The 24,966-nt window shown below is 40.0% G+C and overlaps 1 protein-coding gene across 9 annotated transcripts in view; it reads left to right on the top strand.

The window, feature by feature from the left end:
• CLASP1 (cytoplasmic linker associated protein 1) overlaps positions 1-24,966 on the top strand; it is a 269,278-nt gene that overhangs the window by 112,163 nt on the left and 132,149 nt on the right. For all 9 annotated transcript variants that reach the window (XM_055572932.1, XM_055572928.1, XM_055572931.1 and 6 more), the window contains exon 8: positions 10,819-10,886. In XM_055572932.1, the coding sequence (XP_055428907.1) occupies positions 10,819-10,886 (68 nt within the window). The remainder of the gene's footprint in view (positions 1-10,818; positions 10,887-24,966) is intronic.

Genomic DNA, 24,966 nt, shown 5'->3' with positions numbered 1-24,966 from the left:
TATTGCAGTAGGATATTTGTGAGATGTCTCTGGATCTAAAGAAAATGTCGGTAGATTCCTGTCACTTACTCTCCAAGGCGTCCCTTCACAGACAGATGCTGTCTGCCCACGTGGACACTCACTGTCACCCCACTGTGTATGCCAGAAAATATTTCTGTTCCATATGGTATGATTTAGTTTGTGAGGCTTTGGCAAAATGATTGCTGGTGTGAAATTTCTTCTGGAACCATCATTTGGGAACCAAGCTCCTGAAACAGCAGCTGCTTTAAATCTAATGATAGTTTTAAGTTCTGCTGCCGCTGCTGCTAAGTTGCTTCAGTCATGTCCAACTCTGTGCGACCCCATAGATGGCAGCCCACCAGGCTCCCCTGTCCCTGGGATTCTCCAGGCAAGAACACTGGAGTGGGTTGCTATTTCCTTCTCCAGTGCATGAAAGTGAAAATTGAAAGTGAAGTCATTCAATCGTGCCTGACTCTTAGCGACCCCGTGGCCTGCAGCCTACCAGGCTCCTCCGTCCATGGGATTTTCCAGGCAAGAGTACTGGAGTGGGGTGCCATTCTAGATAGTGCTAAAACATGTCGTTGGATGCATTTAAACTCTTTGGCGAACTTTCTTTGTTGTGAGCCTGCAGTTTTGAATATAGCTCTCATAGTATTTGTTTATAAAAACCTTGCAAACATTCACTAGACATTATTATCTAATGATTGTATTGTTAAGGGGAGAATTGAAGCTTTCTTATTTTTGGTTTTAATTTGCTTGCTAAAATTTTGGTGTTAACAGGGAGGGCCCAGGGCAAAAGCAGATGAGAAATGTGCTCTGTAACACCCCTCTCATTTCTTTTTTTAAAAAATTTGTTTTTGGCTGCCCTGGGTCTTTGTTGCTACTTGAAGCCTTTCTCTAGTTGTGGAGAATGGGACTACTCATGCAGCGCTCAGGCTTCTTATTGTGGTGGTTTTTCTTGTTGGAAAACATGAGCTCTAACATGGGCTCAGTAGCTGTGGCTCACAGGCTTTGTTGGCTCCGCAGCATGTGGGGTCTTCCCAGACCAGGGATCAAACCCGTGTTCCTTGCATTTGCAGGCAGATTCTTAAGCCCTAGAGCATTAGTGAAGTCCACCCCTCTCATTTCTAAATTTTATTTTCTGCAAGTCATTCATACAGAGAGGGTTGACTAGATTTACAAGATACATTGAAAAAAAAGGGCAATTTCTTATCTCTTCTGCCACTTTTCCTGTTTTTACTGACTCTTTTGTATCTGTTGCTTTGTCTCTAAGTACTATGCGTGTACTGCTATTTCTTAGTTTTTTGTCACTCTTAAGAATTTTACTTCACATTATGAAGGGTGAATTTCAGTTCTTTCCTCCTACCCTCCCTCAGGTATACTTACCCTCTCTACATCCACCAAACCTAGTCATGTCTTCATTTTGACTAGGACACCGTTGTGTTTCTTCTGTCACTGTGCATGCCGTTCACAGCTCATTGTTTATATTTGGTGAACCATGATGACTCTACCTTTCCCCCCCCCCTCCCCCACCCCATGGTTTCCGGGGTTTGTCTGACTTTCACCTGGGTAGTTGTCTGTATGCACCTCCTGTGCTTGGCTGTCTACATACTGCCAGGTCAGGTACATCTCCTTGAGCCTGCCCTTCCCGTCCACACCAGCCACCTCTTCTGCCTTTTGCTTTATCATCCTCCTGGGGCTGCACTGCATCCTTCTCAGCAGGTGCACCTACTGATTCTTGGAGACATCGTCTTTCTTGGTTTTCTCCCTCACCAGTAACTTTCTGAGGAAAGATGTGGAGAAGAATAGTTTTTTGAGTCTGAGAATATCTTTATTCTCTCTTGATATTGATAGTTTGTCAGGGTCTAGAAATCTAGGTTAGAAGTCCTTTTTTTCATCCAAAATGTGGAAGCTAATGTGCCTCCCTCCCCGAATTGAGTCCCAGCTTTCAGTGTTTCTAGTGAGAAGTCCATAGTCACTCTGATTTTTTGGTCATATGTTGTCACTTTGCTTCTCTTTGTTCTCATCGTTGATCTGAAACTTGATAGTGGACCTTATGTGAGACTAGTTTCTTATGCATTTGGAGGGCCTTTCACAATGGAACCTCATGTCGTCTGGTTCAGGGCAGGTTTCTTTATAATGACCTCTTGGACTAGTTGATCCTCTGATCCTCTTATTTTTCTCTCCCAATTATAGCTTCTTAGTTTTGCCCTGTGAGTAATGCTGCTGTGAAATTGGGTGTGTAAATATTATCTGTTCCATTCCCTGCTTTCAGTTCTTTGGGTATATAGTCTGTAGAAGCTGGAGCAAGTGGTAATTCTTTGTGTAAGTTTTTTGAGGAACTGCCGTTCTGTTCTGTAGCTGTTGCACCAGTTTGGATTTCTGTCAGCAGCGTACATCCTTGCCAAAAATTGTTATTTTCTGGTTTGTTTTGATAAATGGCCATTCTAATGGGTTTCTCATTGTGGTTTTGATCCTCACAGAATTTTTGTGGAACTTTGTTGAAAATGAACTAACCATTAATGTAAAGATTTCTTTCTGTTCACTTCTATTCCATTGATCTATATGCCTGTCCCACTAGTAGTACATTGTCTTGATTAATGTAACTGCATAGAAAATTTTGAAGTCAGAGTTTGTTCTTTTTAAGATTGTTTTGGCAATTTTGGGTGCCTTGCATGTCCTTGTGAATTTTAGGTTGTATTTGTCAATTTCTGCCTGAAAAAGTCACCTGGGATTTTGGTAAGAAATGAATCTGTAATGAGTTTGGGCAATATTACCATCTTAATAACATTGTCTTCCAATCCATGAACATGGAATGTCTTTCCATTTTTAGAAGTGTTTAATTACTTTAAATGATTGCTCAGTAGTGTCCAGAGGACATGACTTGTGCTTCTTTTGTTAAATTTATTCCTTGTGTTTTCTCTTGGTGCTATTCTAAGTAGAATTTCTTTCTTATTTTCAATTTCAGATGGTTCATCATTAATGTATATAGATTATAATTTTTTTTTTTATATTGATCTTGAATCCTGCAACCTTGCTGAACTCCCTGGTTCTAATGGTTTTACTGTGGACTTCTTGGGATTTTTTAATACAAGATATGTCAGCTGCCAGTAGAGAGAGTTTGTACTTCTTAATCCCCAGCTACATATAATCCCTTACCCTTACCTCTTCCCACTGGTAACTGCTAGTTTGTTTTCCATATCTGTGAGTCTGGTTTTTGTTTGTTTTGTTCACTAGTTTTACCTTTATTCCACACATAAGTGATGGCATATTGTGTTTGTCTTTTTCTGGCTGGCTTATTTCCTTTGGTATGTTATACTTTCATTTTCATTCATCTCAAGGTACTATCTAATTTCCCTTTTATTTTCATCTGACCTGTTTGTTATTAGGGCTGTTCTATTAAATTCCAACATTATTTCTATTTGTTATTCATTTCTACTTTTGTCCTGTTATGGTCATAAATCATAATTCCTGTGTTCCATGGTTTTAGTTCTTTGAAATTTATTGGAGCTTGTTTTATGGCCCAGTAGGTGGTCTGTCCTAGAGAATGTTCCAGGTGCACTTGATAAGAATCTGTATTCTGTTGTTATTGAAACATGCAATATCGAAGTCATCTCTTAATACTGATGACTTATTTCTCTCTTCAATTCTGTCACTTTTTGTGTTATATATTTGGAGGCTCTGTTCTTGAAAGTGAAAATTGCTCAGTCATGTCCAACTCTTTGCAACCCCATGTGAGCTATACAGTCCATGGAATTCTCTAGGCTTAGAATACTGGCGTGGGTAGCATTCCCTTCTCCAGGGAATCTTCGCAACTCAGGGATTGAACCCAGGTCTCCCACATTGCAGGCAGATTGTTTACCAGCTGAGCCATGAGGGAAGCCCTTGAATACTGGAATGGGTAGCCTATCCCTTCTCTAGCTGATCTTCCTGACCCAAGAATCAAACCAGGGTCTCGACCTTTTTGTATCATATATTTGGGGGCTCTGTTCTTAGATGCCTGTAATTACGTCTTTCTGATAAATTGATCCTTCTGTCAATGTAAAATGTCCTTCTTTGTCCCTGATAGTACTTTTTGTCTTGAAGTCTATACTGTCTGATATTAGTATAGCCACCCTGGGTCTCTTTTGAACACTTTTTTCCATGGATTATCTTTTTATATCCTTTTGCTTTCAGCCCTTTTGTCTTTGTGACTGAAATGAATCTCTTGTACACAGCATATAGTTGGGTCTTGATTGTTTATTGAGCCTGAAAATCTTGTCATTTAATTGAAGTATTTAATTCTATTCATATTTAATGTACTACTGATAAAGTAGACTTTATTTCTGCTATCTTATGTTGCTTATTGTGTTTTATATGCCATGACTTTTTTATTTTTCTGTTCTTCCAGTGCTGCCTTATTTTGTAATAAGCAGATACTTTCTAGTGTGCCAGTTTAATTTTCCTTCTATTTTTTTATGGAATTATTAGTGTTTGTTCTGGGAATTTCAATTTACATCTTAAATTATAGCAGTCTAATTTGAATTATTATTATTAATTTTAGAATTAAAAACTTTACTCCTGCATAGTTCTGTTTTCTTCTCTATTGCTGTTCTTTTTATGCATATTACATCTTTGTACATTATAAGCTATCCAGCATATAGTTTTCTAATTACCGCTTTGTGTAAGTGTCCTTTTAAGTCATGTAGGACCAGAGGACAGTAAACAATTAAAAAAAATTTGTACTGTATTTTATATTTACCTATGTTTTGTATTTGTTGTTGTTTAGTTGCTAAGTTGTGTCTGACTCTTCTGTGACCCCATGGACTGTAGCCTGCCAGGCTTCTCTGTCCTTAGGATTTCCCAGATAAGAATACTGGAATATTGGTTGTCATTTTTTTCCCCGGGGAATCTTCCTGACCCAGGGATTGAATCCAGGTCTCCTGCATTGGCAGGGCAGATACTTTACCACTGAGCCACCAGGGAAGCCCGTGTTTTATATTTATCTTTGTAGTATTAGTCACCTCTTGTTATCTGTTGGGGATTGGTTCCAAGACCCACTGTGGATGTCAGAAGTTCATTAATGTGTGAGTCTGTTATATAATTGGGGTAGTATTTGTGTATAACGTATGTGTATACTTTAAATCGTCTCTAGATTACTTACAATAGTACCTAATAAAATGTAAATTCTATGTAAATAGTAGCTGGCATGTGGAAAATTCAAGTTTTCGTTTTCAGTTCAGTTCAGTCATTCAGTCATGTCAGACTCTTTGCGACCCCATGGACCACAGCACGCCAGGCCCCCCCGTACACCACCAACTCCCGGAGTTTACCCAAACTCATGTCCATTGAGTCAGCGATGCCATCCAACCATCTCATCCTCTGTTGTCCCCTTCTCTTCCTGCCCTCAATCTTTCCCAGCATCAGGGTATTTCATTTTGGAACTGTCTAAAATTAAAAAAAAATCTTTTTGATCCACCATTGGTTGACTCCCTGGATGTAGAACATATAGATATGGAAGGCTGACCGAACTTTTACTGGTGTTCTTTATGTCTTCATGTGAATCTGGGCTATTGTATTGTGTTCTTTCATTTAAAGCTGAAGGAGTCTGTTATTTTATTTTTTGCTTATTGAGAAATGTCTGAAATTCTCCTTCATATTCTTCTACTACCCAGGTCTGCACTTTATTATATTGGTAGTATGGCTTCATGTAAAGACTGAAATACTTTTGGTCCAGAGAGACTTCTCTGCTTCATTTTTTGAAGGGTAATTTTCTTGGGTATAGAATTCTTGGCCGAGATTTTTAGATTTAGGACTTACATTCCCACAACTGTCTTGATTTCCATTGTTTTAAATGAAAAATCAGTTGTTAGTCTTATTGCGGAGCCCATGTATTGTGACAGATGGCTTCTTAATTGTTGTTTTCAAAGTATTCTCATGGTCTTTTTTAAAAAAAAATTATATTTTTTGTTGTGCTGGGTCTTCATTGCTGCACTTGGGCTTTCTCTAGTTGCAGTAAGAGGGGGCTACTCTTTGGTGTGGTGTGTGAGCTTCCCATTACAGTGGCTTCTTCTGTTGCAGAGCACCGGCTCTGGGTGCACAGGCTTTAGTAGTTCTTGTACAAGGGATCAGTAGTTATGGGTCACAGGCTTCATTGCTCTGCAGGATGTAGAATCTTCCCAGACCAGAGATTGAACCTGTAGTCCCTGCTTTGGCAGTTGGATTTTCATCCAGGAAAGTCGTTCTCTTGGTCCTTTTCAACCAGGAAAGTCCTTCTCTTGGTCTTTTCTTTTCAGCACTTTGCTTTTCATGTGTCTGGGTTAGAATCTCTTTAAGTTTATCCTGTTGCAAGCTTGTTGAACTTCCTGAATTTGGAACATTTTTGGTCATTATTTCTTCACATATTCTTTTTGTCCTTTTTCCTTTCCCCTTTCCTTCTGGGATTCCTATTGAGTGTATGTGGGTATAAGAAGAAGATAATCTCATAGGCTCTGTTATTACTTTTTCCTGTTCAATTTTCTTCTGTTTTTCAGACATGATAGTGTCAGTTGACTCATCTTCAAGTTTGCTGCTGCTTTGTTCTCTGAGATCACTCAAGTCACTGTTGGAGCCTCTAGTGAATTTTTAATTTCAGTTGTCTATGAATTTTGAGAATTTCCATGATTCTTTCTTGGGTTTTCTATCTTTGCATTGGTATTATTTGCTGTTTGGTGAGACCTTGGTTCTTATATTTTCTATATTAATAGTGGTTGATTTCAAGTATTCATCTAGTTAGTCCTTTAAGGTTAGTTTATGTGACTGATTTTTTTCCCCTGTGTATGGGCCGTATTTACTTGTTTCTTTATGTGTCTCATAAGTTTTTTGTTGAAACTGAACACTTAAGATTATGCATTGTGACAATTTTGAAAATCACATTCTTCACCTCTCCTCAGGCTTGCTGTTGGTGGTGCTTGTCGTTTTTGTTGCTCACTGCTTACTTAGTGACTTCACAATTCTATAAAGTCTGTATATTTGGTTGTGTGGGGCTACTATTGTCTTCTCTGCGTGGCTGGGTTAGTGTTCAGCTGACGATTAGAAGTTTCCCTTTCATTGCCTTTGCTGAAGGCTCTCTGTGTTGGAACATACTTTCAGTGTTATGGCAGACAGTTTATACATTTCTGCCTTTAGATCTCTGTACTGCTGCTTGTGCAGAGTCTTAAGGTCAACCAGAGGTGAGACATTAGTGCCGTAGTCCTTCTTGGGCACGCACACAGCCTTGCCCATGTATGTGATCTTGTACATTCCCAGGAATTTGTCAGAGCTTTTCAGAGTTTCCTGAGAACATCTCCTTTTCCAGTTTTTCCTTGTAAGTTTTTTGACAGTTTCTTTGCCTGGAATGTTATTGCCATCTCAGGCAGTTGCCGTATTAAATAGTTGTGAATTCTTTTTGACTGTGGCCTCAGGAAGAAAGATCTCTCACTGAGCATGCTCTGAATGAGGTCAGGTAAAGACAAGCCTTGTGAATGGGGGTTCAGGAATATGCCAGACAGGTCATCAGAAAATGACAATTCTCTGGGAATGGGGATTTTTTAAGGGTCTCCAGGCTTCCTCAACTCAGAATTTCTAGTGGTTGTGAGTCTGCTGGTTTTCAAACTGCCATGATTGTGAGGCTGTTTGTTTTCAGCCTGAGTTGAAAGTGGAAATAGGGCCCTTCCAAAGCAATGGAAAGCTTGCTGTTCTTACCAAGATTCAGCCTTTTTTGCTTGACAAATGCTTGGATTGTCCGATTTTGCTGATGTTTTCTTTGCTTCCTTGAAGGACCAAATTTTCAAAGGTTCTTAGGGTACCTTTTTGAAAGGATCCTCCCCTGTTTGCTTTTATGACTATAATATTTTCTCATTTATTTGGAGATGTAAATAATGTATTAAAAAAACAGTTCATAGTCTCCCCTCTAAATTGAGGGGCTTCCCTGATAGCTCACGTGGTAAAGAATCCGCCTGCAATGCAGGAGACCCTGGTTCAATTCCTGGGTCGGGAAGATCTGCTGGAGAAGGGATAGGCTACCTACTCCAGTATTCTAGGGCTTCCCTAGTGGCTTAGCTGGTAAAGAATCTGCCAGCAATGTGGAAGACCTGGGTTTGATCCCTGGGTTGGGAAGATCCCCTGGAGAAGGGAAATGCTACCCACTCCAGTATTCTGGCCTGGAGAATTCCATGGACTGTATAGTCTCTTCTCTAAATGGAAGTTTTGGGGTATCTGTGTGTTCAGTTTAGTCTCTTTTTCATATTAGAAGTTTTGCTGATGTATCATAATCCTTGGTTACCTTCTCATATTTAAGAGTAGCAGACTGAAAAGCCAGTTATAAGCTGAATGTATAGGTAGAGTTTGTTTACCATGAGATTGCTAGTATTTGCTTTTAGGACATTATTTTAAAATTATAAGCTATTCAAGAAGGAATAATTTGATCACACTTTTGCTGTAAATACCAGTTGGATTGAGTTGAATATAAAATTTAAATTCAGAAAAACTAGGGTAAAAATGGTATTGGATTATTTGTCAAACTAGTGAAGAAATTTATTTTATATTTGAGATCCAAAGATTTAAAATTTAAAAAGTGCAAAATATTGGTGGCTTCAGCAGGTAATCATTAGCTATGTATTCAGTGTCTCTGAACATATAAAACTCATCTGTTAGACTTGTGCAGATTGATAGGTTCCAAAAGAGGCGTTTTGTATAGCTGTGCTCAGAGCAAGTAGACAATAAGCCATTCTTAAGGGAGGTTTATTGGTGTTGAACTGTCATGAAGCCAGATTACTGCTCCCTGGAGGCGACCATCTTGACAGGAGCCATGGTCTAGGCATTACTGAGCAGTGAACAAGGCAGCTGTGAGACAGGAACATGAAAGCAGGGGGAAGGCATGCCTGCCTGCCTGAAGTAACTCTGAATTAAGGTGCAGGTGCCAACAATGGTAATCATTTTAGCATTTTCAGGCCTGGTTGTTGGGCCTGCTGGTTATGGGTAATGTGGCCACAGTGAGTAGACATCACCTGAGGTCTGCATAGAGTTTGCAGATGCTTCCACAGTTGTCATGGATAATGGTGAATACTCTCCTAGGAATGGAAGAAATACTCGCCCCCTCCCAGTGATTTCAGGGAAAACCAGCTGGAGATCGCCTTTGTCCCTGCTGGGCAGACTTGCAGGCCTGCTCATGTCAGAGGGTATAGTTGTGACTCAACAAAGCGGTAACTTGGTCAGGGCAGGCCCCGGGGCAACCTGCATAGGGATATTATTTATGGGCTTGTTAAGCCATTGGGAGTCTTTGTACTTAGAAAAGGGAAGATGATGGACATCATAAAAACTTGATTCTAAGACATCGTGCCAGATTTTCAGTGAAACCTGGAGTAGAAAGTGAGTGGTAGTGTTACTCATCTGGTCCAGGAGTGACAAATCTTTAATTCAGTGCCCATTGTGATTCATTGGTGATAGCTGTCTGGAGCAGTTCTGAGGAGGATTCTGGGTACCTGGAGAGATGGGTTGAAAAGATCACTATCTGTCATGAGACGGGAAGCATGAGAGGCAGTGCATCAGGCTGGTTCATCTCCTTCATTTTACCTCTGTTTACTGCTGAGTATTTCGGGTCCTCTGTATCTTAGAATGTCACAGTGTAAGTAGACTAGAATGAAGTAGAGGTAAATAGGCGCTCTCAATGGTGGGAACTTTCCAGTCTCAGCACCCAGTGAACTCAGTGCTGGCCCAGTGAATGAATGCACATGTGAGCTGACACTAGAGTGTGTGAACTACCTAGCTTTCCACCTTTAGGGTGGGGGGCAGCAGCAGGTACCAGCCCTCTTATGTGGTGACGTCACCCTCTTGCATGACGATGCTTGGTGTGCACAGAATACCAAAGATGATACAGGTCCCATCCCTACTCCCAAAGAGCTTCCATCCTGATTGGAAAGGAAATCAAACCTGTTTGAAGTGATTAGAACTTGTATGACAGACTGGTTTGTAAGAAAGTGCTAACATTTCTAGTCTGGTCCCTGAAATGGGTGGCGCAAGTTTGAATGCAAAAAATGCATGACTTTGTAATCTCAGCCTTTATGCTTATTCCAATATATCTGTATTTTGCTTGGAAAAGCCTCTTTTTTTCTTGACTTTTCCTACAAGGTAGGATTCCAACCCATCGCAGGTCCTCGCATTCTTGGTGTCACTAGGATGGAATATTTGGACTAGTTAAGGAGTTTCGCTGCTTTCAAAATGTCAAAGTTAAAGTGATCCAATAATAGAAAATATGTATCATGTGGAGTTTTAAGCTGAAGGTTATCCAGTCACAACATTTACTTTTAGACAAGTTATAGCATTTTTTTAAAACAAGCAGAAGTCACAGAAAAGGCTTTGTATTGTAGTATCAATGCATTCTGAAAATCTGTACTCCAAGTTATCAGCAGTATGTGCTTAGAAATAGGAGAAACAAATATTTTTCATGATGCATGCATTTTGTTTGGAGATGTCACAGTTTAATATAATGTCTGAGAGCCTGGCCTCTGGTTCTTACTCCTGGGGCTGGCATCACCGCCCTGACCAGCTGTATCACTTTAAGTAAGGGGGTCTAGATTTCTCCATCTGTAAAATGGGTATGATAATTTATAATTTCTTATACAGCTGTTACAAGAATTAAAGGAGATCTTTCAGTTGGAGCCGTTAGGTCAGTGCTTGGCTTAAGCGTGGCTCATTTCTTGTTGACATAGTTACTGTTGTTATTAGATGGGTCTCAGTGAGTAAGACTCAACTTCACATTAGTGTAAAATATAATTGTAAACAGTGATGGTTAATAGTTTATATATATATTTTTTCATACAGGTTGAATGTAATTTTTACAAAATTTGATGAAGTCCAAAAATCTGGAAACATGATACAGTCTGCGAATGGTGAGTAGAAAAAGCAACCATTCTACTTGTGCTTTTCCAGGTTTACTTTTAGCCTAAGGAATGCTATATTCTGATTCTGAAGAGCTGGATTTGATATTGTGCTAAGTGTTTCTAGGTGTGAGCATTTAATCTCTCCATTTACCCACCTTCCCAGGCTGGAAAAGATGATCTTGTCATTGACTTTCTTCTATAACCTACACTGAATCCATTAGATAAATTATTGGCTTATTTTAAAAATGCATCCAGAATCCCAAAGATTCCCAGTGTAACCACTACTCTTCCTGTGGTTCAGGGCATTGTGGCATTTTACCTGCACACTTGTGGCAGCTCCTAACCAAGATGGTTGGTTTTTCTCTCAAAGCCTGTTTTTCATTCAGCAGCTAGAGTGATCCTTTTAGAATGCCGTGCAAGTGATGTCAGTCCTTTGGTCATTCAGAATCCTCTGAAGGTTGCCCAGCTCAGGGGCTCACGGTGTGCTGCGGGCCCTGTGTGGTCTGGTGCATTCCCCCATTCTGAGATCATCTTGTATTATTCTTCTCAGAAGTTCTCTTGGCTCCAGCCCATTGGCCTCCTTGCTAATTTGTAACATTTTACATTTGTCCTGCTTCAGGGCCTCTGTGCTTATGATTCCTTCTGCTTGAGACACTTGTCCCTGGCTGTCATTTAGGGCTGCCTTCTTACTCCATTCAGGTCTCAGCTGCAGGCTCCCTTCATTACACAGACGTCAAGAACAGCGTACCCAGTATTGTGAGGGAATGCACTCTGCACTCACCCTGCTTGATTTTCCTTCTTAATATATTATAGTATTACAAAAATATCTTTTTGTTTGTTCATGAGGGTAGGAACTTTGTTTATTCTCTTCTTTATCCTTAGTGCCTTTTGGGAATCATCAAAAAGTCTGTTGCCATCAAGAACTTTTCTAGTCTTGGATACCTCATTGTATCATAGCCATTTCACAATTGCTGGGGATCTTAGATCATAGCATAGTTTTTACATTTTGAGGTTGTTTTAAAAGTTTGAGTTATTTCTCCCAGAGTGACGTGGTACCTAAAGGCAGAGTAGGGACCGAATCCAGGTCTTGTGACTCATACTCCAGCTTGCATACCCATTGTTGTTAGTAAGGAATTGTCTTTAAATAGCTTGTTTCTTATAAAACACTTTCAATAACCCTCTTATTTCTTTTTTGTACATTTGTAAAAACATAGCATTCAAAAAAAGATTAATTATGATTTAGCTATCACCAACAAAGTTATTTTTCTTTTCTAATTAATTTTCCTGTAATTCTATAACTTATATTTAACCATGGCATACTTTATATTTTGTGTGTGTCTGTGTAGTTTGTGTGGCTTTCTAGTTTAAAACTTGTTGGCATCAAGATAGAAAGTACTGGGCAAAGAGGTAGGAGGGGTGGCAGAAACTGAGTTTGTGCTTCCTGACTTTATTGTATATGAGACAGCATCTCATTATAATGCTGACACTGGGGACAAAGACCACATTCACATTGGAGGCCTGCCTGGAAGATTTTGTATCTATCAAGTCAAGGTAGTGCTCACTTGTGTTCAATTCTTTCCAACCCTATAGACTGTAGCTCCCCTCACCAGGCTTCTCTGTATGTATATCTATACCTATACATACATATATTAATACACACACACACATACACACACACACACACTTTATGAGTATTTTTTCCTCCGTTTTATTGAGAAATAATCGACATACACTGTATAAGGACTATATAAGTTTAAGGCATACAGCATGGGGGATTGATTCATGTATACTTTGAATATTCTATGATTTTTTTCTTTTATTTTTATTAATTTATTTTTGGCCTCACTGCACATACCATGGGGGATCTTAGTTCTCCCACCAGGGACTGAACCCATGCCTCTTGCATTGGAAGCACAGAGTCTTAACTCCTGGATCGCCAGGGAAGTCCCTATTCTATGAGTTTTAATGAACATGACGATATGAATCCTGTGTCTTTGGGTAGTTCTCAGCAATGTTTTAATCTAATTGTCTCAGTAAGAATATTGCCCCCAGTTTCCTTATTTTTGTGGAATATGGGCATGTGTATATGTCCGTGTATGTGTATGTATGTGGTATAGAGGTAGGGTTGAGGTTGAAAACAGTTCTGTTATGCATCTATATTAAAAATAGACAGTTTGTAAGAAGGCCTTAACTCAAAATTTATTAGAGACTTGTTCATCTTTTTACTGTAGAGGCATACTTAGAAGATACTGTGGGTTTGGTTCCCGACCACTAAAATAAAGCAAATATTGCAATAAAATGGATCATGTGAAGTTTTTCATTTCCCTGCACTTACAAAGTTATATTTACACCAAACTAGTTGTTTTTAGTGTGTGATAGCATTATATCTGAAAAAAAGGAAATGTATGTACCTTAATTAAAAAATACTTTATTGCTAAAAAAGGATACTAACCATTACCTTGACCATTTAGTGAGTCATAATCATTTTAAGATAGTAACTTTAATGATCACTGATCACAGATCACCATAACAAATAGTACTAGTAATGGAAAAGTGACACAGAGACACGAAGTGAGCAAGTGCTGTTTGGTAAAATAGCTTCAGTAGATTTGCATGTTGCAAGTTTGCCACAAACCCTTCAAGTGAAAAAAAAAAAAAAGGAAGGGAGGAAAAAACATTGCAGTGTCTGCAAAGTGCAGTAAAATGAGAGATACCTGTTGATTCGTATTCTTATGGTTTTAATTGTTAGAGCCAGAATAGAATAATCTAAGGTGTATGTATAAAGGCTTTAGAATTCCTAACCCAAATAATTTAAGTCTGTCATCGGTAACTTTGGGAGATCAGTAAGATGTTTACTCACTGTCATCTACAAGCAGGAACAGTTTTGTCTCTTTCAGATGTGTATTATTTTCCTTTTCTTGCCTAAGTGCACTGGCTGGAAGCTTAAAGTAAGAATGGTGAGAATGGAGCTCCTTGCCTGGTTCCCAGTCCTAGGTTTTTTATGATTAAGTTTGATGTTAACTGTAGGTTTTTGATAGTGCTCATTGATTCCTGTTTATCTGAGTTTTTATCACAGGTAGGTGTTAGAATTTTTCCCGAAATCATCCGCCTATTTTGAATATTAAGATATAATTCATACCAAAAGAATTCACCTTTTAAAAGTGGTTTTTCATATATTCAGAAAATCTTATACTTATCACCACTATCTAATCCCAGAGTATTGTCATCAGCCCCAGGAAACCTTGTGCCCATTAGCACTAGTTCCCTTTCCTTCCGGTCCCTGACAGCCTACCTTCTGCAAAACAGCAGATTTGCCTGTTGTGGACATTTTGTATAAATGGAATCATATGGTGTATAGCTTCTTTCACTTAACATAATGTTGTCAAGGTTCATCCGCCTGGTATATATATATATCAGTATTTCATTTCTTTTTATGGCTGAATAATATTTCTTTCTATAATTATTCTGTGTTTTGTTTATCCACTCATCAGTTGAAGGACATTTGGGTTGAGGTTTGAGTTTTTCAGCTGTGGTGTTTTCAAGATTGTTTTGACCCTTCTGGGTTCCTTGCATTTCCATATGGATGTAGGATTCTGATAGGGACTATGTTGGACCTGTAGACCATTTTTAAGGAATATTGTCATCTTAACAGCATTCAGCCTTCTAGTCCATTAACATAAGATACCTTTCAGTTTATGTAGGTCTTGAAGTTATTTCAACAGTGTTTTGTAGTTTTCAGTGTACAAGTCTTGCACTGATTTTGTTAAATTTATTCCTGGGTGTTTCATTCTATTCCTACGTATTTTGTTTTTTGGTGGTATTGTAAATGGGATTGTTTCTTCATTTTATTTTTGGGTTGTTTAATGTCAATATATAGAAATACAGTAGAATTTTATATTTGATCTTGTATTTGGCAGTCTTGTTCAACTTTATTCTCTTGATTTTCCCCTTCAGTGGCTTCCTTAGGATTTTCTATTTACAAGATCATTTAATCTGTGAATAGAGATTGTTTTTTACTTTCTAATCTGGGTGCCTTTTAGGGTTGTTGGGGTTTTTTTCCCCCCCAAAATGCTTCTTTGGCTTCTGTTGAGCCTGATGATATTGTGAGTTACATTGCTTGATTTTTTTTTTTTTTTAATGGTAAACTATTCTCTCAGACTTGGAAATAAATCCCACTTGGTCCATAGTATACAGTTCTTTGTGTACAGTTCGGTTTGTCATTACGTTGTTCAGGAATTTTGCATCTAACTTCATGAAAGAGGTTGGCCCACACTTTTTCTCACTCTCCTCCCCCAACTTGTCTGGCCTATTTTGAGTGTCTTTCAGTAAAACCAGGCACACCTATATATCTTCATCTAGTTTTTCTCGTTGCTTTGCCTCTCTCTTCCCCTGTACAGCACTTACCCTGAGTGGTTTGTGTCAAAAAAAAACAAAATTCAGGTGAGTACATTTTAACAATCTAATTGGCTTTATTGAATGAGTCTTGAGTTGGGCGGCATCCCATCTGGTGAGTGTGAAAAGGAAAGATTTTTAAAGGCAAGACAAGGAGGTCATAAACAGAAAAGATTATTTCAGGCTAAAGTAATGCCCCTGTGGGGGATGGGATGGGGCTGTATGGCAGTGACCTCATCTTCCTCTGGGGGCTGGAGGACGCCCCGGAGACAGATGAGCTCATTGGTGCAGGCCGGGAAATTCCTGACCCACCATAGGGCACTGCAGTCTAGGGAACGTGGGCGCTCCACTCGGGTGGTGGGGCCTAGTGTAAGTGCCTGTGTTTTGGGCCTGAGGGTTTTGTTTTTTTTTTTTTTTTTTTTTAACATCTGTATTCTGTGTCTCAGTCTCTTCACCTTGTAATCACTCCTTGACCCTCTAGTCTCATGGTTCCGTCATGTCACTGAGGCAGCCGCCGGCAGTCACTGGGTGACCTCTGTGCTGCTCGCCCCGCTGACGTTTCCCAGTCTGCACCCTACCGAGTCACTCACCTTGCCTCCTCTGGAAGCATCCTTCCTCCTTGGCTCCTCTGGCCTCACCTCATTCTGATTTGTTACTGTTGTTGGGCTATTCTTTCTAGATGTCCTTCCTTTGTTTAATGTCTGCCACTTAAATTCTGAAAGCTTAGTCCTAGGCCTGTTTCTTTCTCAGGCAGTGCTCTCCTTTGGGTGGTAATTATGTATGACTAGAACTTCATTGCATTGGAGAAGGAAATGGCAACCCACTCCAGTGTTCTTGCCTGGAGAATCCCAGGGACGGGGGAGCCTGGTGGGCTGCTGTCTATGGGGTCGCACAGAGTGGACATGACTGAAGCGACTTAGCAGCAGCAGCAGAACTTCATTGACTAGCCAGATAATGCGTCTCTTGCCCACACCTTGTCTTAGTGTTACTAATCGATGTGAAGGAGCTGCCTGTCTGACATTTCTTCTTGTATTGGAGACATGTATCTAAATCCAGATTCACATTCTTCCTCTTGTTCAAAGACAAAACCCCAGACACCTAAACGCAACCTTGTCCTTGATCTTCTTTGTACGTCTTCCGCTGTCTGTCCAGGCGTGTAAATCAGAACTTGCCTGTTGTCCCAAAGGCCTCATCTTCCTCCCTGCCTGTGTGTGTCATCACTGGTTCGTGTGGGTGTTGACACTTCTCACTGTCTCCAGCACTCTGATCCCATCTATCTAAAACCACCTGCTCACTGTCCTTCTGCCTTCCTCCTGCCCGCCCCCATCCCCAAGTCTGTTCTATTTGTTGTAGGACATTGCCCAAAGGAGAACCAACCTTTTTCTCTTGAAAATTGTTTTGTAGTGGAAGAGACTGAGGCCAGAAGATCTACTGTTCCCTTCACCCAGGACAGTATTAAAAACATTTAAATATTACCTGCACTGTCACTTTGATGTTCGTTTGTGAAGTATTCACTTTTTCAAAGTCTGAGCAGATCAGACCTGCACTTTCTTGGAGGTGGACACAGTTTGTAGCCAAATTCTATGAACACACAGTGGAGTGGATGCTGCTGAGCAAGAGGTCTTCTGACCACCCTTCCCTTCTCATTTCTTTGTTTGGAAAACATTAAGTGTACATTAACGTAGACAGATGAGAGTAATGGACCCCCATGTGGCCACCAGCCAACTTCACCAGTTGTCAGCATACGGCTTGTCTTGTTTTATCTCCCATCTGTCAGAAATAATGGGCTGTATGAAGAAGAGCTAGAATACATTATGTCATTCAAGTCAGATTCAAGATGCAAGCATGGCCCTTTATATTGAGTATATTTTAGTAGAAACATTAAAATAGAAAGTAAGCATCAGTTCCAGATTAGGTATATTCTTTTTAGGAATTGTGCAAGTATTAATCTCCTGAAAATATCCAGCTCATTGTTACCATCAGCTTCCAAGAACAGAGAAAAACGGTTAAAATTGGTTACTCTGTTTCAAGAGAAAGGAAAAGACATTAATAATGCCGTGTTAGTTCTGTGGTGATGGTAGCTGGAGAGGGTGGGCTTCAGTCCCATAAAGGGGTTAGTTGAAGAGTCTTTCAGAACACTTCTGTGTTGCAGGCAGATTCTGCCTCCTGCCCCTCCTGCTTACTTTTTTCCTTTTTTAATCTTTTTACTATTTCAATTCATTGCTCTCAAAATAACCCAAATCCTTCCCAGTCTGCTGTAGCCACACTGTCTAGCCCTGCAGCCTCATCTCAGTCTGGCTACCCCCTTGGGCCGCCTGTGGTTCCCCGTCTGTCCTCTTTATCCTTCCTCTTAAGATCCTGGTACAGGACTCTGCTTTCTCCTCTTAGTTCACCACTTCTCACTCTTTCCAGCTCAGCTGTGTGACTGAGAGCACATTGCTTCACTCCTGGGAGCCAGCTTGGTCCTTCGTTGTGCAGAGTAAGTGAGATCAGATGTCACATCTCCCAGTACAGCGCATCGGAGGGGGTTGGTGCTCAAAGTGATAGGTTTCTCCTCTCTTGCTCCATTTTCTGGATATATTCATTTTTTCTTAATTAGAAAGAACATCGTTTGAGAATAACTGTCATACTTCTGTTTCTTGTAGAGTATTGGATTATTTTGGAGTTGTTGTCTTTTTTGGACATTTCAGGTAGATGGAACCATACAGTAAGTGTTGATTTCTGTGTAGCTTATTTCACTTGACAGAATGTTTTCAGAGCTTGTGCATGTTGTGGAGTGCATCAGTACCTCTCTTCCATTGCTTGGCTGGACCACATTTTGTTTATTGTGTTCAGCATACATTTGGATGGTTTCTTCCTTTTTGGTATGGTGAATAGTTTACACATTTTTGTTGAGCATATGTTTTCAATCCTTTTGACTATATACCTAGAAGTAGAATTGCTGGATCCTGTGGCATTTCTGTGTTTGCAGAATTATTCCTCCTATTGAGGAACTGTCAAACTGTTTCCCATCACGGTTTCCCCATTTTATATTTCCACCAGTGATGTGTGAGGGTTCCATTTTCTCCACATCCTCTCCAGCAAAACAAAACATACACAGTTTTCTTAATTTTTAAAAAAAAATTAGTCATTGTAGTGGGTGTGAAGTGGTGTCTCATTATTTTGATTTGCATTTCCCTCATGACTAATGATGTTGAGTGTATTTTCATGTACTTGTTGGTTGTTTCTACAAACGATCTTATTTGGAAAAGCTCTATTCAAGTCCTTTGCCCATTTCTAAATTGGTTTATTTGTGTTTTTATTGTTGAGCTATAAGAGTTCTTTTCATATACTAGATTATAACACTCTTACTAGATATTTGATTTACAAATATTCTTTTTCCAGTTTTTGGTTGTGTTTCACTTTCTTGGCATCTAAGGTTTTAATTTGGATGAATTCTAATTTATCTATTTTTTGTTGTTGTTGCTTGTGAACAATAAAGCTCCTTTAAGTAAGAAATAAAAGCTCTGTATTTGAGCTAAGTTGAAAGGAACTATTATTGTAATAGCAATACACTTAGGGAAGAAATGGGTTTTGTCCTGGGTTGTAATTCTCTTGACATGTTCAAAACTATGTTTTAAGGTGTGTAATTGATTATATAAATGCCAAAGACTTCATTTTTCACAAGTATTAGACTTGTGATGAAAACAGCAGTGAAAAAGCATCTGAGCAGCAGTTGGGGATGAGTGGCCTGGCTGTAATGGAATACTTCATCTTTGTGTGATTCTTTTTTGTTGCTAGGTTACCTGAAGGCCTTTGAGTTTTGAGTGGCAGGAATATGAGAGTTAAAAATACGTTGTTTTGTAGATGTTTCTTTTTTTCCGTCTCCATGTAATTAGCAAACCCCTTGAAGCAAAAATTACAGTTTTTCCTTCTATGGGTTTCAAAAAGCAAGTTATTTTCTATGTACATTTTTAAATCATGCAGATGTGTGTATGCTCATGGGAGAACTGGATTTTCAGCATGAAAGAGCCAGTAATTATAGACTAGTCATTGTCCTTTATCTGCAGCCACTTAATGATCTTTAATTGGAGTTGATTGAAATGAGGCCCATAGATGTTAATTTGGTTAAAAATGTGCATGCGTTTGAGTTTCTTGAGGAAAGCTAACATGCTTATGAGGAAAGAATGAAACTATCATGCTGGTTAAATCTATGAAAATTCTATAATAAATCTGTAGCTAAAGAAAAGTACTTATTTGCTGGCAACTATAAACTAGATAATAATCATAAAATTATTGACCCTAACCCATGAATGTATCTAGGTTATCACTTTGCTGTAAAATGCAGCCTGCCTTCTTTTGTTTTACTAAAATAATTTGTTATTTGAAAAGTGTTAGATATCATTTCTAAGTTGTTGGAAATGAGAAATAAAAGTGTGAAAGCAGATAGACTCAATGGTGAATTGTTAGGTAAGCTCTGAACTGTTGTCCAGTGTAGCTAGGACGAAGCATTAATTTAAAGGTAAATTGATGGTCTTTTCTTTATTAAGAAGCTAAACCATTATTGTATAGTATTTTAAAACAGTGATTTTGAATAAGTGGATCAAATGCTGATAATGGGCTCCCCCTGCTTGTTTATTAGATTCTGCACATTACAAGGCTTGGGATTCTGGTTCAGTGTCTTAGAAAAGTGTTTCCATAGTCACGGCTGTGGGGATGATATATCACAAGACTGGCAAGCTTGCTGTGCTGCCCAGGGAGACCACCCCCTAGAACAGCCTGGAAGAGACTGTTTCCTGATGCCAGCTTCAGTAGCTCAAGCTGCAGGTGACAGCTTACTTTATCATCCTCCCGGTGGAAATAAGATAGCCTTTGTACTTTGTTTTTATTTAAAGTTTATGTTAAGAAATTCTCTTTTTCCATGGGGTGGGGGTTGAGCAAGTAGTTGGTTAAAATTTTTTTCCATACCAGTTTTAAAGAAGGTTCTCTGACATGAGTAACGTCAGATAGAGAAAGGCCCCTGCCCTTAAACAAGTCGCTGTTCTTTATAGGGTAGGCTTTTATTTTGGAATAGGGCGGCCGCTGTCCTTGGTGCTTGGATCGCACTGGAGAAGCCTGTGGGTGGAGAGTTTGCTGAGGCGTCAGGGGCTGTGTGTGAGCAGGTGTAGCTTTCAGAGCAGTGTTTTTACTTGTGCCTCCATCACTGACAGTCATGACCACTGGGAAAGGTAGGCTGTTCTAATATATTCTGGAAAGTGTTTGTAATTACTGCTGTTTAACTCAGAAAAAAGATATTTACGGTATTTTATCATTGCTTTGATAACTAAAGATCATGGGTGAAACAGGCAAATAATTGTTATGACTGTTTGCATTGAGGCAGGGAAAAATTATGAAACTTGTGGCTATGTTAATGTTTATGTTGACCCTCAAGGACTAGAAGAGAGGAATTGGGCATAGGAAGCTGAGATTAGCTGTGTTTTCATCAGCCTCTGGGTATTTATGTGCTTTTAAACTTTTTCCCTGTCTCTTGTATTCACAGTAAACGGCTCATGAAAATAAATTCTTTTGCAATTACAAGACATTTGTTAGTAAGTATAGGCTGTCTTTTTTTTTTTTTTTTTTTTTTAGTATAGGCTCTCTTGAAAGGAATCTACTGGTTGGAAATCTCTATGGTTTCCCAACAGAGGGTAGAAAAAAGCACATATAAACAGAGTAGTGGAGGGGTTGCATCTGTCTTGAGAATCATTGTATAAAAATTTTTCCTTTTTAAAGACTTGCATTTTTTTAAATGTAAAAATGGAACTGGAAAACTATGAAAGAGGCATTGTATATCACAGGTCTTAATTGATTAGCCTTTGGTCTTTCCACGGAGGTTTTGCCCAGGTTTGGGGAACATTGAGAGGATGTGAAAGAGCTCCATGTGAACAAGGTTTGTGCTGGAAGAAGAATGCTGTGGCCGTGATGTGAATCACCTGTATCCATGTCTTGCTTTCCTGTGGGATGGGTTTCCTGGCAGGCTTTTAATTTGTTGTCTCAATGTTTCCAAACCCTTCAGCTGAAGCAGGTATTAAGCAGAGTAAATTGTGCACAGTAACAAGTGTTCACTTGTCTCCCTGTGGGGAAGCTGGCGTGCGTGCAGCTCATCTGCTCTGTGTTCTTTTGTCCTGGATGGTGAAGGTGTGTATCTGTCTTCTGAAACTTAGTTTAGTTGAGTTTGCTGAAAACAGTCATACTGGAGTGCTGGATTATGCTTGTTAATTATATTTTAAAATTGAGAATTGAAAGCATATACTGCTAGTGTTCATTTTTATTTCCCTCCTTATTACAGTATTCTGTAATCAGGTTAAGTTGCTGTAGGAAATCAATACCCGGGAAAGAGAGCTAAATAATTCATGTGCTGAAGTGACCTCTTTCAGAACCCGTCATTTGAGGATTTGGAAGTGTGTTACTTAGAAGTAGCATTTGTTTTATGTTGTATTTTAGATTTTTTTTTTTAAACAACAGGGAAATGTAATTATCTAGTAGATGATTTTATGTTCAAGATTATGGAGAAAACCTTATGGCTCTGAGTTTAAAATAAAGACTATTCTCTCATTTGATAATTCCTTTCAGATGACCTACCTCTATAGTCACTGTTATCTGGAATGCAGGCTTTAAAAGCACTGGTACCTTTTACCCTAGGGAGCTGCAGATGCAGTAGGAAACAACAGTTAAATGCTGTTTATTGTAGCAGGGCATATTCGAATCTTCCTCTGTCTGCCCATGTTCAATAAGGAGCCCACAAGAGTCTGCAAAATATAATGCCAACCATTTTCTACTATGGTGGTGTGTATTTTAGTATTTTCAAAGTGTTTTTCCAAATGTCTTTTGTTTTTATTTTCAGATTTTCCTAGCAGCCCCATGAGGAGTAGGTGGGGGGACGGGAGGTTTGAGTTCTGTAGATGGGCTGGTGGCCCTGGACTTGGCCATCTTAGACCTACCTTCCTGCCAGCAAGTGTCACCCAGCTGTTGTGATAAAATCCTGACTTTAGTTTATTTTTTTGATTCTGAAATTGTGCCATTTTTAATATAGATGCCTTAGGGAATAATTAAAAACTGTAAACATTCAAAGAAATATTAAAATAGGCATTAGCCCGTTTAGACAAATAGTGTTTTAGACACTTTGAAAATACGCCATCCCTAATCAGTTGTTCGCTCAGTGATGGATGGGTAGGAGGTGAGTGGGGTGTTCTGGGATTGGAAATCATCCTACGAACATGGCGAGTTTGTTTTTGAACTCAGTGTGGTGTTCTTGGAGGGGAAAGTGCAGGGGAAGATGGCAGGGGCCTTCTAGGCCATGCTGACAAGCTGAGGCTTTTGTTGCAGGCTGTTCATGTCTCAGATTTCAACTTTAAAAAACTGGGCAGAGACTGAGGCAGGGTGACCAACTTTAATGTTACCACATGTAACATAACAATAGCCAAACAGCTCCATTGTCTCTCTTATTTCAGAAAACAAGGGACACTAACACCATTTACAAAAAAAGAAAATTAAAATGATGTAATTTAGAATAAATGCTGGCCTTTTAAGTGAAATAAATTTACCTCTGAGAAATTTGGAAGTTTTTCCTTAAAGTTCTCAGTTTGGTGCAGACTAGTTAAATTATCCAAAAACTGTTACCTGTCCTGTAAGTAGGTTTGGGGTCTAGGTGACTGAATCATAAGTGGACAAGTGTGAGTAGGTGTGTGGACTTCAGAATCCCTTTGAGTGTGTGTATGTGTGTGTGTGGGGGGGAACCTGGGCAGGTGGCTGGTCTGTGAGCCCTGGTTTCCTCGTGTTCCAAGTGGGGGAGGTTAGTGACTCCTCTGCCACTACGAGGAGTGAATGATGCACGTAACCAGTTGGTATGGCCCATAAATACTGTCTAGTGTGTTATTGGGGTGCAGTGGCGGAGAGTCTGCCTGCTAGTGTAGGAGACACAGGAGATTCAGTTTCAATTCCTGGGTTGGGAAGATCCCCTGGAGGAGGAAATGGCAACCCACTCCAGTGTTCTTGCCTGAAAATCCCATGGACAGAGGAGCCTGGTGGGCTGCAATCCATGGCATTGCAAAGAGTTGGACATGCCTTAGTGACTGAGCACACACAAACCTGTTATGGGGACACAATCTAATGGGAGGGGAAAGTTGGGTTTAGGTTTTGAAATGATGCGGTTGATGTTCTTGTTTAGATGTGAAAGTTCCCTCCAGAGAAACAAGATACAAAAGCAGATGGAGAATAAGGTATCTTAAAAAGAAACTGCCACTCTGTGCCCCTGTCTTGGTTTCTACCACCACCAGGCTCCACAGGGTTTGCAGATCCTAGGGCTGGAACAGGGAGTGTATGCAGTAAGCCTGGGTGTCCTGTAGAGCCAGACAGTAAGAACGTGCCCCAACAAAACAAAAGTGATGGTTTGTCAGCGATCACAGGCGGCAGCTGAAGAGTGCCACAGACTAGAGCAAGAACAGTTTGATCCATGAAGTGGTGCTGGATTATAATCCAGAGCACAAGTGTTGATGAGGCTGTAATGATGCATATCAATGACTGACTGAGTATATAAACAAGGAAAAGAGTTAAAATAAGTCTATAAGCAAGTCTCCATGCAGAATGAATGTAAATCATTTCTGTGGCCAGCCCCCCAGGGGAGGGAAGCATGACTCCCAGCTTTGTGTGTGCTGTGCATGGTGTTGCCTTCCACAGGGGACGGTGTGGGAAGGGGAACAGCGCCCTTCCAGAGGAGAAACCTGACACACACTGCCTCAGCCAGGTGACTGAGGCCAGATCAGCGGACTTGTCGACCACATGTACTCTGGACAAGATGTGAGGAGAATGGCATTTTACCTCTGAGCATCTTCTTTCTCAACCCATAAGCTCTATGTACACTTGGGAACCTCAGGCAAACCCAAATTGAAGGACTTTGTGTAAACTACCCAACCCGCACTCCTTGAACTGTCAAGGTCGTCTAAAACAAGGAAGTCTGAGAAATGTCACAACCCAGAGGAGTGTGGTGGTGATTAAATGTCATGTGGTGTCCTGGATAAGGTCCTGGGACAGAGAAAGGATGGTGGGGAAGTTAGGGAACTCTTGAGAAAACCTGCTCATGGACTTTAATAATGATGTATCAATATTGGTTCATTAATTACAACCAATGCCCCAGACTATGTTAACAACAGGGAGACAGGGGGTGGGGAATAGGGGACCCTCTGTACTGTCTTCACAACTTTTCTGTAACTTGGATCCTATTCCAAAACAGAAGCTTCATTAAAACCCAAACCGGGAATTCCCTAATGCTCCAGTGGCTGGGACTCCGTACTTCCACTGCAGGGGGCCTGGGTTTGGGGGAACTAGGATTCCTTAAGCCTCCATGGCCAAAACAAAACAAAAAGAAAACAAAATGCTGGAAAGTAGTAAGGGAGTTGGCTAGAGAAGCTTTTTAATCTCATTTTGTTTTCTTCTAGTATTTCATTTATTTAACCACGTTTATACATTTGTTGATTTTGTTCTTTTGAAAGAGCCTGGAAAATCCCATAGACAGAGGAGCCCGGTAGGCTGCAGTCCATGGGGTCGCTCAGAGTCGGACAGGACTGAGCGACTTCACTTTCACTTTTCACCTTCATGCATTGGAGAAGGAAATGGCAACCCACTCCAGTGTTCTTGCCTGGAGAATCCTAGGGACGGGGGAGCCTGGTGGGCTGCCATCTAT

Source organism: Bubalus kerabau, chromosome 3 (assembly GCF_029407905.1).
Source record: "Bubalus kerabau isolate K-KA32 ecotype Philippines breed swamp buffalo chromosome 3, PCC_UOA_SB_1v2, whole genome shotgun sequence".
NCBI lineage: Eukaryota > Metazoa > Chordata > Mammalia > Artiodactyla > Bovidae > Bubalus > Bubalus kerabau.
This window is presented reverse-complemented; position numbering and strand designations above follow the sequence as displayed.